The sequence below is a fragment of the Myotis davidii genome, unplaced genomic scaffold, assembly GCF_000327345.1.
Source record: "Myotis davidii unplaced genomic scaffold, ASM32734v1 scaffold151, whole genome shotgun sequence".
NCBI classification, from domain to species: Eukaryota; Metazoa; Chordata; class Mammalia; order Chiroptera; family Vespertilionidae; genus Myotis; species Myotis davidii.
In genome coordinates this window covers 2942865-2958029 of record NW_006285248.1, presented here as the reverse complement: position 1 = coordinate 2958029, position 15165 = coordinate 2942865, and the positions used below count along the sequence as shown (strand labels likewise).

At 36.5% G+C, this 15165-nt stretch overlaps 1 protein-coding gene across 4 annotated transcripts in view; it reads right to left on the bottom strand.

Moving 5' to 3' along the window:
* The window catches only part of ANAPC10 (anaphase promoting complex subunit 10), a 52466-nt gene that overhangs the window by 4400 nt on the left and 32901 nt on the right, over positions 1-15165 (bottom strand). Inside the window, exon 6 of one of the 4 annotated variants that reach the window (XM_015558897.1) lies at positions 6145-6229. The exons of the other annotated variants lie outside the window; for them this stretch is intronic. Coding sequence (XP_015414383.1) covers positions 6215-6229 — 15 coding nt within the window. The 3' untranslated portion in view covers positions 6145-6214. Of the gene's footprint in view, positions 1-6144; positions 6230-15165 lie in introns of those variants that run through there. 4 annotated transcript variants of the gene reach the window in all.

The window sequence follows — 15165 nt, the reverse complement described above, 5'->3', positions numbered from 1 at the left end:
AGAGGCAACTTCTGAAGGTACCAGCAAGGGAACAGCACAGCCCTGGAGTTAATGCTCATCCCTGCTTGCCTCTTCAGTCTTGTCTTGAATGGTCTTTCATCTAATTTCAGTCAGATAATCTGCAATAATGCAAAAATAAATTTATACTATGAAGAAAACTGATTCTGAAAATATTCCAAAGATTAGAGATGGCAAAGAGATATTAACTGTATTTCATTAAAAATGGGTCATCTGTTGTGTGTATCTGCAAAAACAATTTTTTAATTAACTGAAATGAAATGAATTGCTTGAAAAAATAAGAAAACAAGAGATAGAAAATAAGAAATCTGGTAACTCGATAAAAGAGGTACCACAGCTAATAAATGTGAAGTCAGAAGAGAGAACAGAGAAGAAAAATATGAGAACATAAGAACACCTCCCAGAACTGAAAGACAAGTGTCTTCTCACTGATGGGATCCACTGAGCACCCAGCACAATGACGGAAACATCACACACACACACACAACTATGGTATAGCTCCTGAAATTTCTAAACATCAAGGATAAAGAGATTATAAATGCTTCTACAAAGAACAATAGGTCACATGCAAAGCATCAAAAATCAAGTGCTTCTTAACATTTACACTGAAAACTATGATGCAATGGAGAATGTGCTTAAAATTGATAAAAAATTACTTCCAAACTAGAATTCCATACCCAGCCAAATCATCCTCAAGGGTGAGATTAAAATTAAGTTTTCAGTCATGCAAGGCTTCAACAATTTTACCTCCCATGTGGAGTATGCATTCCACCAAAATAGGAAATAAATCAAAAAAGATGACAACCTAGGATCTAGAAAACAAGAGGTCAACCAAAGAGAAGGTGAAGGAAACTCCCAGGATGATGTTGAAGGGGTATCTTAAGAAGACAGCTGTTAGTCCAGGTCCTCTGAGAAAAAGACACCAAGACATGAATAGAAGTACCAGGTATTTATAAGGGCAAATGTCTTTGACTGAAAAGGGTAGGGAGCCAGGGAAGGCTGGAAGAGCTGTCAGACAGTGATGCAGGGCTGAGCCCAGGGGAAGGAGAGAGGGAAGGAAGGGAGGCTGGGTGGACCATGTTAGACTGCAGTGCAGTCCCAGCAAACGTTGGGCAAGGCTCTCAGGGACTACTGAAGCCCAGGTTGCCTGTCAGGATTCCAGAGTTCCCAGGAATAAGCCTGGTTTATTACCCCTGCTGTGCTCCCTCAATGGCTGGTAGAAGGCATGGTCTTGCACTAGCGGTGGTGATGGATTTCAGAGAGCAGCTGGGGCCATCCGTCAGTTACTCCTATGGATCATACTTCTAAGAAGAACCTTCTCTTGGCCATCTATGGTAGCTCTGTAATGTGTTACTCTTGGCCTAACCTAAACTACATTTCCCAGGATTCCCTTCCTCACATGTTTCTGGTGAGATGGGACACGAAATGTTTTCATACATGAGTAGGAGGGCACAAGTGAATCCGCAGCCATTTTGTTTTTCACACTCAAGTTGAGGTAGGAGTTCTTGTAGATCACACACGTTACTATCTTCTGGCTCACTTCACTGTCATGGGACAACAGCTGGGCCCATGGACTTCAACCTCCAGCATCATGACATGAAAACAGCTTACAGATTTATTTAATCAACTCCTACTTGTGTAAGGTAAAATCCCTGTAATAAATCCCTTATTACATACTGCCACACACATCCCCTACACACATATATACAGACACATATAGATGCTGTGCACACACACACACACCCTAGTGCTCTGCTTCTCTGACTGAACGTATACTGACACACTGACACAGTAGCTGAGCTGGAGGTCCAAGGCCTGGTTGGTATGGCTCAGTTGGTTGAGCATTGTCCCGTGCACCAAAAGGTTGCTGGTTCAATTCCCAGTCAGGGCACATACCCAGGTTTCAGGTTCAGTCCCAGGTAGGAGTGCATGCTGGAAGCAACTGATCAATGTTTCTCTCTCTCTCTTTCTCACTCTCTTCCCCTCCCTCCCTCCTACTCTCCTTCTCTCCCTCCTTTTCTTCCTCTCTCTAAAAAAATCAATAAAAACATATTTTAAAATAAAGGAAAAAACTGTGGATCCAAGAGAGTATATGTGACTGTTTAAAGGGGTATTTTATAGATCTGTCAGAGAATTTAGATAACTGATAACACATTCCAGAAAAATAAAATTGTGTCTAGAAAGGAAATTTAAGCATAGAACATGAATCAGGTATAAACAATATGTGGTCATAATAATGAAAATGTGCATAATAATTTCAGCAAATACCATGAAAAACTATACTAAGAAGATGAAGAGAAGGAAAGTATATTAGGGAAGAAATGAGATTATAGAGCTAAGTCCTGATGTTTCACAGTAAGATATCATTAGATCATGTCTTTAAGTATAGATATGTACATACTCCTTATTTAGAATTCTACACTCTATTACAGATATCTGTGTACAAATGTTATTTAGAAATTAAAGCAAGTAAGGCTAAAATAACTAAGAGGATTGCTCCCAAGGATCGGGATGGGGATGTTAGATAGGGGAAAAAAGTGCTATTGTGATAAATGCTATTGCAGTCCTTTCAGACTTTTAACATATGTACATATGTTCTATTGTATAAAAGTATATTTAAACCTTAAAAATTAAACTTAAAAAGGTGACAAACTATTTTTTAAAACTATAGGAATTACCACAAAAAGTTAGCACAGTGGTTACTGCTACAGGATAGGGAAAGGACTGTGACAGGGAAGGGAAGAGGGTATACTCCCAGCTTCTGGGATGCTCATGAAGTTCTATTTCTTACATTAAAAAGTTATATGCACATATAAACTGTATATGTATGTTTTATGGACTTTGGGGAGGAGGGAGTGCTAAGTACACAAAAGAAACAACTGCAGAATCTCCAGCACACAGTTGCAGAACTTCTCATGCTATAAATGAGGTATAGCTTTTCCCAAGACCCTGATATTCCAGGTAAATTATGATTTGCTATTAAGTGGGCTCTAAAATAAATAAATGTACATTTCCCTTACATTTGATATTTATGTTTTATCCTAGAATAAAAATGAAAATGAACCAGAATTTTTGTATGTACAGTTGATATGAGGAAACTTTATGCAAACATATACAAATTTGGCCTGGCCAGTGTAGCTCAGTGGTTGAGTGTCGACCCATGAACCAAGAGGTCACTGATTCAATTCCCAGTCAGGGCACATGTTTCTTTCTCATCGATGTTTCTATCTCTCTATCCCTCTCCCTTCCTCTCTCTAAAAATCAATAAAAACATTAATATATATATAAAAAAAGAATGAACTCCTGCTGACTGGAAACTGGTATGCAGAATGCCTTGTGAGCAGATGGTGCCAGATATTAGTTGTCTTTTAAAATTGCACTCTCTGTGTTTCTAGAGTGGAATATTTAAGCCTGTAGTGTGTGTTTGTGTGTGTGTCTGTGTGTGTGTGGGTATGTGTGTGTGTGTGTATACATATACACACACACACACATATATATACATACATACACACAAATTTAGACTTTTCACATGCATGAGTAATTCTTAAGGTATAGCAAATTAAAAAGTATAGTCATTCCATCACCTTAAATCTTAATAGCAAATTCTCAAAATAAGGAGAGGTTAAAGACAGCCTTTATGTACACAAGTCGGTAATATACTAAGGCTGTTTGATGGCTTACCACTAGATTATAAACCACTGAAAAATAGATGGGGGAAATGAGGAATTTAAGATCCCCAAAAAATCACTATAAAATACTTTTTATATAAATCATTTGACCACTAAGTAAATAATTGCTTATTTTAAAAGTCCAGTAGAAGCAAAAGGAGACCCAATTACTTTTTTTAAAAAAAGTTCAGTAAAAAAATAAAGCCTTTAAAAAATATTTTCACAATCAAGAACTGCTAAAAAACTAAGGCAAGACTTATGAGGAGCAAGTGACAAAATCAGCAGATGCATCTGATTAAGAGACATACAAAGATTCTTACTGCAAGGACATCACAGTTCCATGCACGTAATGAATACAAAGCAGAATTCTAACTGCAATATAATCCTACATACATTTTAAGTAGATGTGGAGCTCTGAAGGGGACTGGAAAGAAAGGTAATGGGAAGTATTTAGGAGTGGATGAGAGAGACATCCATTAATTAAGGCTGAATCCACCAAGTTTTCTGGCTTTATGACTTTTCCTTTACTATGAAATAATCATAGTTGAGTTTTACTCCACATGTACTGATTTTACCCCAGCCTCACAATAGCTCTATAAAATATACTATTTTCACCTTCATTTTATACACAAGAAACCTGAGGCACAAAGAAGCTAACTTTCCAAGCTTCATAGTTAGGCTGCAGAGCAGAAACTCACATGACTCCAAAGCCCATGCTCTTGGATCTTTATCAGCTCAAAGATATAAATGTATAACCAATAGTTACTAGTATATGTAGCTAAAACTCCCCAATTTCATGAGATTACAAAGAAAAGCATACTAGCAGGTACTTTTATATTACCAGTTTTCAAGGTCTTGCACCTTTCAGCTACCATTTACTAAGCTGTTACCATATGCCAGACATTTGATATATATGTATATATTTTTAAATATGTTTTTATTGATTTTAAAGAGAGAGGAAGGGAGAAGGAAAGAGAGAGAGAAACATCAATGAGAGAAACATCAATCAGCTTCCTCCTGCAAACCTCCTACTGGGGATCAAGTCTGCAACCTGGGCCTCTGCCCTGACCAGGAATCAAACCTGCAACCTCTCAGTACATGGGATGATGCTCAACCAACTGAGGCATACTGCCCAGGGCAACATACATTTGTTTTAATCATCCCAACACCACAGCCCTAATTTGTAGCTGAGAAACCTTAAGTTCAGAGAGGTTATATAATCTGTTCAGGGTTACCTAGCCAGTGCAGGATTAAGTCAGGATTTGAAAATAATTTCCTACCAAAACTCTGAACATCGAAGTAATAAAGTAGTCTTTGAGTATGTCTGCCTGAAATAAAAATAAAACAAGAATATATTCTAATATTAGAACAAGTGAATAAATATCAGAAATTCAAAAAGCTATAATCCTGTATATTCTTTAAAGACAGGTGGAACTCTGAAGGGGATTGGGAAGAAAAGAAGTGAAAATCTCATGACCCTCACTGTTTCCCATTAGTTATGGGGCCTCGACATAAAGCATGACAAGGGGAACACACAAAGTGCTTGTTACAAGTCCAGACAGAGGTGAAAACCCAACACACACCTCTAGTTACATTAAAGATTAAATGTGAGCATCTCTGGTATTCTCAAAAACAAGTTTTCAAAGCAGCTGGACTAACTACCACCCCCCAACACACACACACATTCTGCTTGCAAGATCTGTGATTTCCATTGGTCCCTTAACTCATATTTACAATAAATTTTGTTTGTAAAAGTACAAAAAGCCACCTCATAATTTACTTTCAAGTGTTTCTGCAAATCTAAAACATCTGTCTAGAATAGTTAAGGTGGAATTATACAAAATGAATATTTTAGAGTAAGAAGTAATGAACACTATTTAATATGAATTTTTAAAGTACTAAACTAACTCTACTACTTATTACATAGATGTTATGAAGTTTGATTTCATCTTGATGTAAATTACTATCATTTTGAGAAAAATGTTAACTTGTTTCCTCAAACTGCAATCAATGACAACTGAGTAGAAAAGTAAAGACATTCCTGTTCTATTCACAAGCACCAGTGGACAGCCCGGTGGGGAAATGGCAGTGCGCCAAGTTGCCCTGTGAGCAATTAGGCTTCCTGGCGATCAGGAGACTCAGGCATCTTAGGCCCTTACAAAACTAGCAAGTTAAGGAACTGATGCCTTTCCTCCCCTTTCCTGGAGGCACATGCCAGATATAACCTGTTTAGATGACAATCTTTTCTACCTATAGGACTAAAAAAAGGGTGAAGACTAATAAAAAGCACACTGAGGAGAATCATGTGAGAGATTAGCAAGTATCATTGCCTACTGGACCTATTGACTAAATGTAGTAACTGATCCCACATAGACAGTAATCTCATTCTAATAATCAGAAGAAACAATAATTAAAAGATTGATATAATGATTATGAAATGTAAAATTCAGAAGCAAACCTGAAATTCTCTCAATGGAAAATAGTTCAAGTGGGTAAAAACCTAATTTCAGCAAAGAGGTGTATAACTTCTATGTGAAAAGTTCCTAAGAAAAAAACAAATGATGTTGAATGATTCAAATAAACCTTCAAAGAGACTGGGAATCAACTTCCACTTCACAAATTTAAACCTGAAGCTCTCTATCATCTGTAAATGCTTTCTCTTCTTGATGTTTTGCAAGTTTGAGTGAAAGGTTCGGGCTGCCAACACACTGGACTGCATTTTTTGCTGTGTGTCTAATATGATATCCAGCAGCATAATAAGAATAAAAATGAATAAAGTAAATAAGGTTAAAAATTTATGTAAGGATCTATAATATACTTTCTAATACATTCCTTGATTAGGTAGGGTCAACTAAAAAAATTTTCTAACTCAATACTAAGAAGCCACCATATTTAAGTATCTGAATTTCAAGTGAAATACAGGACAATTTTATAACATTTTTATATTCACTTAGCCAAGATACACTTTACTTCATAAATAAAATAGATTTTAAGGGGCAAAAGTCAATATGTAAATCAATCCTTCTTCATACATATATATATATATAAATATATTCCAAAAATCTCATTATTACCTCAATACTTTATAATTTCATTCAAAGTTTTTCATTATTTTATAGTACATAAACATATAAGCCTTTTCTCTACTTCTTAATGTGCCAGTGACAATCATGTCATATACATCTATGACAACTGAGACTATAAACAGAAATCCTTACAAATTTAAAATATAAGGACCAACAAATGTTTCACTACACTCAGAAAACACAGAGTCTTTATTCCAAAAGGAACTTTCAGTAAAAAAAATGATGTGTGAACAGCAGACACTGATGTTCACACAAGCACACTGCAGACAACCCAGCAGGCGGTTTTCTGTTTTTTTTGGATTATGCTCTGGAGGTGCTGGCACAATGGAATTTCAATACCATAATTGCTTATTTCTCTGTGTATCTTTAAAATAACAGGTAAAGAAAAAAAAATCAACTACAAAAATAACAAAACAAAATGTTTTTAATTCTTTTCAAAGGATGTAATTTATAACCATTACACAAATAGAGAAGCAGCACAAAAGGGGGGAAAAAAGAAATAAAGTAATGTTCCAAAGGTTCAGTTTACAAGGACCTCACACTAAGTTTTTTTTTTTCTCTGCAACTCTTACTAGAAACAGTATTATTTGCGAAAAATGCACTAGCTGCCAAGAGCCATGGTCCATCTAAAGCAAAATGCTTAAGATGGAAACAGAGTGTTAATACAGAAAAAAGGGCACGATTCAGTGTACAGATTTCTGTGAAACCTACTTTAAAAAGAATAAAGTCTTGATTAGGATATCTTTTAGAATGAAAAATAATTGCAAAAATCTATAATATATGTAGCACTATATTGAAACAATAAGTTGTAATCAAATTTCAAACTTTCTAATTAAACTTTCTTTTTTTGGTAAGTTATTGGGAATTCAACACTAGCCTTGGTTCACATGATAGAACAATGGGAAAATTTTCCGAGTGGTTGAACACTAACCCTGACAAGTGTGGAGAGCCAACTACAATACATTATATGGTAGCATAACCTGCCACCCACGTTGCTGAGAGAACAGCTTTCAAACACATGCACTGAGCTGTAAAACCACAAAATCCCTTATTACACATTGTCTTTCTTACTCTAGGTGAAATATACCATCAATTCTTTCCATTATAAATCTTTTTTTATTACTATTTTTGAAGCCCACTTAATAATTTGATTGTCTTTTCCTTACAATGTAAAAGATGCTTTAAAAAATGCAACAGGAATGTTAACATCCTTCTACTGTATTACAATGAAGGCTGATATCTGCTGCACAATTTCTCTAGCTCACTTTTCGTGACTCATATCCCCCTAATGAGTTTTAAGCTAAAATTATTTTTTTCCCTTTAAAAGACCAAGCCCTAATAGTGGCTCACTAAATTTGTTAAAGCATTTGAAAACATTTGCTTTCTTTAAGAAAGACTAATATACTGCTCTGAGGGTTCTTTAATAAAATATATGGTTTGCATCATTACAGAGAAAGAGAGAGAGAGAGAGAGAGAGAGAGAAGGAGGGAGGGAGAGAGAGAGAAAGCAATTGTCAAAATCTGTTAGTGAATGACTGCTCCTCTGTCTCTTCCAATATTTCTCACTTGCCCCACTCTGGCACAATCCAAACTTCAACCAACGAACCAACCAACTAACAAACAGCCATTTTAGATTCAAGGATATAATGGTGCTTTAGACAATACTTGTCATATATTGGTAAATGAAGCAAGAATGCAGGACAACAAACATGCTCCATCCTCAGTAGAGCACTATGCTCTGTCAAAGTTGTTACCTTTCAAAAAACAGCTCACTGCAATGACTATCGAACCTATACAACAGGGTTTGAGATACAGAACAAGAAGGGTGAAAATATAATGAACTTAAAGACACTACTTTTTAGAGATTCAAGATGTTTAAAATAATTTCTAAAGCTATGTGTTTTTCTCTAACATTTTGCCTAATTAATTTCTCTCCAACCTTTTTTCTCCTATCTTGCACATTTCCCTCCCCTCAACTTCCTCCCACCAAGACCCACCTCCACCCACAGTCTGCTAACTAAATCATAGTATTCCAGGATAGTTACAGGACGTAACAGTTTCTTCTGGGGTTTTCATTTGCAAAGTTGTTGGCAAAGAGAATTTTATTTGTGTTTCTAGTATACCAACATGGTCAATTAGTCCTGTGAACTACTGGTCTTTGTGCCTGATGGCTTGGTGAATTATTCAGTGAAACCTTTCATAACCTATAATTGAACACAACCAATTAACCTCAGAACATGACAATGCTGGTATCTAATGGGATTTTAAGTTTATCTTCACAGACCAAAGTAATGTCATTTCCTCCAAATTGGTGGTATATTATTTGATAGAAACTTTGTATTTTTCACAAATTGAATTTGTAAGTTATGGTATACAAATTACTCTATGTAATTTATGGAAGTTTACCATAAAAAATGTTGAAGCTTTCCAAAACCAATAATCAGCTATTATGCTTATATTTGCCTATATGGTTTATACAACTAAATTAAGAATATGAGATGTAATGACTATGTAATGTACCAGCTGAGTACTGGAAATATCAGGGGGAACACTTTGTAAAGTATATGATTATCTAACCACTATGCTGTACACATGAAACTAATACAAAATAATACTGAATATCAACTGTAATTGAAAATAATTTTTGAAAAATTTTTTTAAAATAGCTTTTTCATGGGGAGCTGGGAGGGCTATGAGAATCCTGTAATATGTTATATCCAGTGCTCTTATCAAGATTTCTCCAGAGGTGCAGAAAGTGCTGTTACTCTCCAAAAACTAATGTGGAAATAAATTTGTATTTTACTTTAAATATTCAAAGTATCTTCATATTGTCAAATATTATTTATTTTTAAAAAACACAGAAGATAATTTGCACTTATTGAGTGTTTACTATGCATCAGGCAATATGAATAAGTGCAAATTTTATCCTACTTGTCTCAGGAATCCAATGAATGAACATTGTTATCCCTATTCTATGTATGAGGAACTTTAAGTTTCAAAGAGGCTAGTTGTGTTCCTAAGTTTCACACAGCTAACAAGTGGCAAAATTGAGGTTTGAAACCAAATCTGTCTACTTTGCTAATTGTTGTTTTTCAACATCACTTGGCCTAAAAAATATGAGATAATTCCCAATCATCTCCAAGTATCATCTTATAATAACTGGATCATAGAGTACTGCCAAGTTTCAAAACTATTCTATCCTATATAATAAAAGACTAATATGCAAATTGTCCCCTTGACCGGGAGTTCAACCAGGAGTTCAACTGGGAGTTTGGCCAACTGCCCACGGCCCCTGCCCCTGGCCAGTCCGACCTCTGATTGGCCCCTCCCCTCAGCCAGCCCAGTGGCTCCCACCCCCCAACTCATTCCCTCAACCCCCCTACTGTCTGTGTCCATTGGTATGCTTATATGCATGCATACTAGTCCTTTGGTTAATCTCTTACCGCCCTCTCCCACCCTCCCCTGCCTTCCCTCTGAGGTTTGATGGTCTGTTTGATGTTTCTCTGTCTCTGGATCTATTTTTTTGTTCATCAGTTTATGTTGTTCATTATATTCCACAAATGAGTGAAATCGTGATATTTATCTTTCTCCGACTGTACTCTCAGTTTCTAAGCTAAAAGTATTATCTATTATGCCAGGCCACAAAGAAATGAAAGCTATCTTAATACTATAGGTATCAAGACACATAAATTTTTTGCAAAGAAGGATTTTTAAAAATATATATATTTTTATTGATTTCAGAGAGGAAAGGAGAGGCAGAGAGAGAGAGAGAGAGAGAGAGAGAGAGAGATAAATGATGAGAGAGAATCATTGATTGGATGCTCCCTGCAGGCTTGATCCTCTACCGGGCATGTGCCCTGACCAGGAATCGAACTGTGACCTCCTGGTTCATAGGTCAGCGCTCAACCAGTGAGCCACACTGGCTGGGCACAAAGAAGGATTTTAAAAACAAGTTGAATAACTTCATATAGTAATATTTTAAAACTATTTGATCTAGTGAACCAATTTAATATATATTCTATCAAAAACTGTATTGTGATTACCTCTTTTTTTGCTTTACAAACTTCAAACAGAAACCATTTGTTCAATTGGTAGTCCAAAGTGCCCTAAAAGCAAATGCATATTAACAAGGGCATTTCCAAAACTCAACTGCTACTCTCAACTTCCTGCTATGAGAGTCTTCAGATTGGCTAGGGCAGTGGTCGGCAAACTGCGGCTCGTGAGTCACATGCGGCTCTTTGGCCCCTTGAGTGTGGCTCTTCCACAAAATACCACGTGTGGGCACGCATGTACAGTGCGACTGAAACTTCACGGCCCATGTGCAGAAGTCGGTATACAAAGTTATTACTATTAATATTGTATTCGTTTAAAAGAATATATCCTGTAGAGAAAGTATTAGGGCTCAGTAGTAGAATTCAGAGTCATCAATATTAAGTCAGCTTTGCTTATATTGCAAATAAATCCAATCAAAATAAATACCATAAGCACAAAAAATTTCAAAATCACAGAAGTGTCCAAGTTAGTTAACTATTACCTTAGCCAATAAAGAGAGATCTAATATTTTGACACAGTAGGTCAACATATGATCAACAGATTTTATGCTATTAATGGGGTCATATCACAAAGATTAAAATTGCTCTTCCAGAAGTCACAAAATAATAATGCCACTGATACTGTAGTTTCAAAGTATTAAACCCATATATTTAATCCAATGCTGATGAAAATTTCATTAAAATAAAAAACAAATAACTAGAAAACCCACGTAAGATGTATGCACTGTCCAACTTTGGACAATTGATATTGAAATGCCAAATATCAACATCAATTTTTAAAAAACCACTTCATGCTTAGATCCAGCAGTATGGAATTGAATCCAAGATAACTACCTACTATCTGTTACTATAACATGCCTTAATAAAGATAAGATACATTTATATAGCATAGTCTGACTTCTTACAGTCATGTATGAGTAAGGATAAAGCAAGCAGCCACAAAACTAAAGGAAAAAAATAAGTATGGAAGGTCATAAACTTACATTGACTGAAAAACCTGCTGTGTATTTGGCATATTACAGATGTTTTTACATACCTTATCTCATTTAATCTTCACAACCACCCAATATTGCAATTCTCGTTTTTTAAGTAAATAAACAGAGATTCAGAAAGAACAGAGAAATTTGCCCTGTATAGCAAAATAAAGAATTGATAATATCAAGATTCCAACTTTGATCTGACAGACTCCAAAACCCACAATTAAAGCAGCATGTGGCAAAGATAATCTAGAAACATGTTCCTTCCTCTGGCGTAGGTCTCATCCTTCTGTCCCACATTGAATATAATATTTAAAACTCAGATTGCAAATTATGAAACAGACTGGGGTTTTGCCCCATAAGCCAAGGTTAGAGAACTCAGCGTACAATGGCGAGTACAATATGACTCTAGGGGAATAGCAGCAAGTTTCAAATGACAACTTCAGGTTAAACGGAGTTCAATGAGTCATGATAATTCCATGCCACTGATAATCCTGAACTTAGTAAACAGAAACTTTTCAAATTTGAATTCCATATTTGCCTTCGATAATCCTCTCTCAACACAAAGCAACTCTTCATACAAAGTGTTTTAAAGCCAGAAAACCTCTTAATGCCTTTCACTAATTTTCTCAGAGAAAGAAGATTTTAAAATGAATAAAGCTAACATTTAACAACTAGATTTTACAAACCAGCTGAGAATAATTTTGACTTTTTATCCTTTTATTACCTTAAATGTGAAGCAGCTACCTTATATATTAAAGTAGAAGAGTGAAGGCAGGCAGAGATTTCTTTTCATTTCTCAGTTTGTTCTTATTCCCTAAAGTGCCTTAACATAGACCACCTTTGGGCCATGATAAGAGGCAAGTTATGAGTCTCCTGGATTCTCCCAAGGTAAATTATAACCCCTTTGGTCATTATCTTCTCTAAGCACAACACCCTATGAGCTTCTTCAGGATGATACCTTAGAACACATCTTGCTGACAGATGCACAAAATAAATCGAGATGCAGCACAAATGCTCATAGACACAGTTCATAGCCATGGGGCTTGATGCAGAAATGCTCCCTGTAGTTTCCTGGGTACGTGCTGCCTCTTTATAACGTTCTCTGCAAAACAAATCCTGAACCCTACTTTTGCTTTTCACCATTTTTCCTAAAAGTAAAAATTCTCTTTTGGTTAGTGAAAATAGGTATTGAGGTAGGTCTTTCGTGAAAGTAACGTAACATAACATGTAGTTTTGAAAAGTACAGAAGACCTATATTTTCTTTTTATTTTTTTAAGGCTTTACATTTTAGCTGTTTTAAATTCCCAGCAAAATTAAGAGGAAGGTACAGAGATTTCCCATATACTATCTGCCCCACACAAGCAGTGCCTCCCCCATTATCAACATCCTCCCCCACCCCCTCGCCAGAGTGGTGCATTTGTTACAACTGATGAACCTACATGATATCACCCAAAGCCCAGGGTTTACATTAGGGTTCACTCTTGGCGTTGTACATTTTTTGGTTTTGGACAAGTATATAATGTCATGTACCATTACAGTATCATACAGAGTATTTCCAATGGCCTAAAAGTCCTCTGTGCTCTGCCTATTCATCCCTGACAACCACCCCTAACCCCTGGCCACTCCTGATCTAAACTGTCTTCATAGTTCTGCCATTTCCAGAATGTCACATAGTTGGAATATATATATATACAGTATATAGCCTTTTCACATTGGCTTCTTTCACTTAGTAATATGCATTTAAGGTTCTTCCGTGTCTTTCCATAGCTTGACAGTTCATTGTTTTAGCAGAGAATAATGACCATTGTCTGGATGTACCAAATTTTTATGACAAAAGCATTAGCATAACAAGTATCAATCAATTTTCAGTAGAATACATTTAAAAAGTAAACAACTTTTAAATACATTTCAAAAATCTATAGTCACCCTGTTGTTCACCGGCTCATTTCCCCAGCTACACACTCCAATTTTTCTTAATAATGGGAAGAAATGTTTTGGTAGCTTGCAATATAATGTGATTTTAAGGGGGGAAAATGATGAAATATGAATTATATGTTGATTCCCACTGACTTCCTATGTGACAATGGACAGCTCACTTAGCCTCTTGACTCATTTGTAAAATAATCAGCTTGTACTTGATTAGAAGTTACTAACTAGTGGCCATTGGCCACATTTAGCCTGTGGACATACCATAATAGCCCAGCATGTTTTTAAAATGGGGCAATTTAAAATTCAAATCTAGATTTCTGATTTCCCTTTAAAAAGTATAATTGGCAACAATGGACTTACATTCCCATGTGCAACCAAGGCTCAAAATGAATAGTAGCTGTCCCTTGGAGAAGGCATGAACTCATGGTATCACCATTAATTCTGAAGTTTTTTTCAGCTCTAACATTCTCACATTGAGTAGCCATATAGCAAATAGTTCAGTTAATCTAAGTATTAGCTTTATTTGAATAAAGGGATAGTAATTACATCTGACCACCACTTCAGCTTTGGAGAGACAAAATGAAAGAGTGAGTAGTGCTTGCTTAGCACAGTGACATGCATGAAGAAAGTGCTTGATAAATAGTAGAGGCAATAACAAATACAAGTAACAGTGAACACAATAACTCAAATACAATTATATGATGGTCCATTGACTCTAAATCAAAATTGACATGCTGATTCTTCTCTTCCAAAACTTTGGTCCCATCAAAAAAGAAAATCAACTATTTGCTTATGACTAATTCTTTATTTACCACATCCTATCTCATAATAGACAAAGATGGTAATTAGCCATACCTCCAACACGCTTCCCATTGGCTAATCAGCAGGATATGCAAATTAACTGCCAAAAAGATGGCGGCCGGCAGCCAGGCAGCTGAAGCGAACAGGAGGCTTGCTTGCTCCAGTGATGGAGGAAGCCACGGTTCCCCGCCTGCCGCTGCCAGCTTCTGAGCTGCACTCTAAGAAACAATGTTGCAATTATAGAAGCTAAACAAAGCCCAGAAACCTGCTTTCAGCCAGCTGGGCCTCAGTGCTGGAGCTGCACAGTGTTTCAATTATAGAAGCCAAATAAATCCAGATACCTGCTTTCAGCAGCCGAGGTGTCAGAGCTGGAGCCAAGCCTCAGAGCTAAAGCCGGCTCTCAGTTCCAGTGACAGTCATAGAAGGTAAATAAATCCCAGAATAAAAAAAAAAAGAAAAAAAGTAGAGGTTGGGAGCTTCAGTCACCCGCCAGCCTGAAAACGGCCCTCAGCTCCTCACCCAGATTGGTCAGGCACCCAAGTGGGGACCCCCACCCTGAAGAGGGCGTGACCAGCAGCAAACAGCCATCATCCCCTCATCCAGGCTGGCCAGGCACCCAAGCAGGACCCTTA